General features: G+C 32.5%; 1 protein-coding gene across 3 annotated transcripts in view; it reads left to right on the forward strand.

Annotated features, from left to right (window-relative positions):
- LOC103130499 (epidermal growth factor receptor substrate 15-like 1) overlaps positions 1 to 3,188 on the forward strand; it is a 30,956-nt gene that overhangs the window by 21,367 nt on the left and 6,401 nt on the right. For 2 of the 3 annotated variants that reach the window (XM_016665958.1, XM_007541908.2), the window contains exon 4: positions 2,164 to 2,180. The exons of the other annotated variant lie outside the window; for it this stretch is intronic. In XM_016665958.1, the coding sequence (XP_016521444.1) occupies positions 2,164 to 2,180 (17 nt within the window). The remainder of the gene's footprint in view (positions 1 to 2,163; positions 2,181 to 3,188) is intronic. 3 annotated transcript variants of the gene reach the window in all.

Genomic DNA, 3,188 nt, shown 5'->3' on the forward strand with positions numbered 1-3,188 from the left:
CCACACAGTTTTACCTTGGCTTGCGTTTAAATTACAGATATATATTGCCACGTCCCTCCTGACCCATCCTCTCCTTAGTGAAATTAAAGTTGCAGTATGTCATTTTTATAAAAAAAATTTTTTTTTACATATTTGTTGAAACTGTCATTGTGTTGGGTATGAGGGATAATTTCATACCCAATGAAGGGTATGAGAGATAATTTGTGAAAAAATTATTTTCTCTGCTTTCTCCCAGTGCTAGAAACAACCAATCAGAGGCAGGAGGCGGGTTTTAGCGCTGTCAATCACAATCTCATGTGGCTGCTCAGCCTCCCCCCATTCGCTCTGTGCTAAGCTGCAACTAGCATAGCCTGTCGTGAATGCTGAGTCTAGTTAGCATAGCTACCAATGACGGCAGATAAACAGTTTTCCTGTAACGATAAGTTGTTTCTCCACCATTAGCACATTTAGCAGTGAGTGAATGAGGTTGATTAAAGGCACTAAGACTGTCCTCCTGGTTCTGATTGGTTGTTTTTGGTCAGAACGGTGCATTACTTTAGCTAACAATAACAGCTCAGGGAGGAGGTGGAGGAGATTGATTTTTTTCAGATTATCTGTCTCATAACAAACTGTCATAACATGGTAACAACTTAACAAATATGGAGATAGACTCAAGAAACTTTAACAGTAGTTGCCCAGTGGGGGCCCAATTAAATTTTTTGTCATGCGGCCGAAGATTCCTGATGGCGCCCCTGCTGTAAACATTCAGAGTCTGTGCTTACATTCACATAGACTTTGAATGTAAACCAGATGCACCTGATGCTCAAAATGTATTTGGTCTGAACGTACCATTAGACCATGGGAGGATTAAACAGTAAAACTAGGAGCAGAAAAAAGCTAAATACAAGTAATTTGCCAGGTCCCCCTTAAAATTTGATTTTTAAAGGAAGACCTGGTAATGATAGGTAGCAGCATAAAACAAAACAGTGTCGTGCACAAATAATATTTGCTGTTCATAACGAGTGTTATGGTTTTAACACATACAAATAAATACATTTTACTCAATTAGTGTGTGATTTTTTTGTTTCTATTGTAAGTTTTGCACAATTCATATTACTATATACTATACTATATGTACTGTCAAATGCATTTTATGCCATATCACATATCCCTATTACCCAATCACTTTCGTGTTTTCTCTTCCATTTGGTTGTTCAATTGAAGCTGTGAAAGTTATATAAGCCATCTTTTTAAATAATTTTGCACAAACCCTTGAAAGTAATTTGGGATATTTCTTATACATGCATTGTTGGAATTAATTCCGAGGTCCTTATGTGTCAAGACTCAAAAATCATATTGGCACTTATGCAAGACCAATCGTTTAATTGTTGTTGTTGACTGTTTTCTTCTGTAATTTAAATCCCTTAGGTATAAGAGACAACTTTAATTGTTTTTAAGTGCTTATGTGCTAAATAATAAATCTGAATATGTATTTCTTTGGCAGTTACTGGCAGCAATTAACCATCTTTTTTGGAAGCAAGAAGGACTGGATATTATTTTGCTGTCTTTTATTAAACCATTTTAGTTAAACGGCATTCTTGTAATTTAACACTGGGACCAAAGAAAAAAAATAGTTGGAGCACATTTTTATCGTTACTTATTTAAATAGATTTATAAATAAATAAATAATTTAATTAGACAGCTCACACCCTTGTGCAAGTAAAGATAAGAAAAAATGTCTTGGAATTAATAGATTTCAATCAACATGTTATTTGTGGTGACACTTTTGGATCGGTGTCATATTAGACATGCTCTATTCATTTTTCTATTTACAGATGACATTCTCCCTGATTATTTTTTAAATAGATTATTTCTACATAAAGGGGTTATTGATTGTTGTGTTTCCACTTAGTTTAATTTTCATAGCACCACTTGTAGTTGCTAACACTGTAGGTAGCAGTAGTTTAGTTAGTAGTTTATTAATTGTAGTTTTGAAAACCTCTTGTTTAAAGCAAGTGGAGATGCTTTCAGAATGAAACTCATTTTCAGATAGTATTTAAAAGATGTTGATTTCTATTCCTTTTTCATGTCTTTGTGTGTCACTGAGAAATGTAAATAGTTAAATCTGCTAACTTGACTGATGCTTGGTTTTTAACTTGTATGTGTTCTTTGCGCCTCTAACAGGACCTGATAAAGTCAAGGTAAGCAATTGAGCACACAGAGGGATTCACATGAAACTAGGTTTTAATTAGAATTGCTTTTTAAATATTTAATTACATATCAGATGCATGATAAACAAAGAGCAGAAAGAAAAATAAGCAAAAAAAATTTAGCATTGAGGATATTTAGACAAACATATCAATCGGATAACTTTTACAAAATGAACGAAGAGTATCCCATTTTAACATGGAACCGGCTGCAGTTAGCAGTTGTTTTTCATTGGTTAGTTTTGTATAACCTTTATAAGGTTTGGTAAAACCTTCAAAAAACTATATAGCACTGTTCTTACAGTTCAGCTGCTCTAATTTATGGAAGTTAGGAAATGTGGAATTTAAAGCTGTGTTTTCATTGGAATAAAATATATGGTCACTTACATTCTGGTCTTCTGATCTAGTATTTGGTGTCAACCATTTCTTGTTCACAGAAAAATAATTTTAATTTATTTCAATTTATTTACATAGTGTCAATTTCCAACACACATCATACCTCTAAACTGTACCTATTCCTTTATTGAGCTAATTTTCATAAGCATATCGTCTGTGAACTTTTAATATATTGACAATTTGTACAATTCTGATAATATATTGGCATTGTACTCTTCAAAAATGTGAATTGTAATTTTTTTCAATCAGAAACTGTTGTAATTGATCCTTCTGAGTTCTGTTAGCCTGATGTCTTTGCAATACTGTAGTGTGTATGAAGCATGTAATGTACAAAGTGACAAAGCAGAATAATAAAAAACATTGATAAGTAGTCAAAATGTGTATGTCATTAGCAATAATAGTAAACCAGATGTTTACCTGGAGCATACTGTGATCACACTAATATTTAAAATATATAAAGTTCATATATTTAAAAGACATTCTAAATATATTTTAAATGTAATTTGTTCACAAAAATGGTACACTTAATATATTCACAAATCAAGGACGTTTATGTTACATAAAATCAGGGGGTACTATGACAAAAAAAAAAATAAAAAATATATA

Source organism: Poecilia formosa, unplaced genomic scaffold, assembly GCF_000485575.1.
Source record: "Poecilia formosa unplaced genomic scaffold, Poecilia_formosa-5.1.2 Scaffold640, whole genome shotgun sequence".
NCBI lineage: Eukaryota > Metazoa > Chordata > Actinopteri > Cyprinodontiformes > Poeciliidae > Poecilia > Poecilia formosa.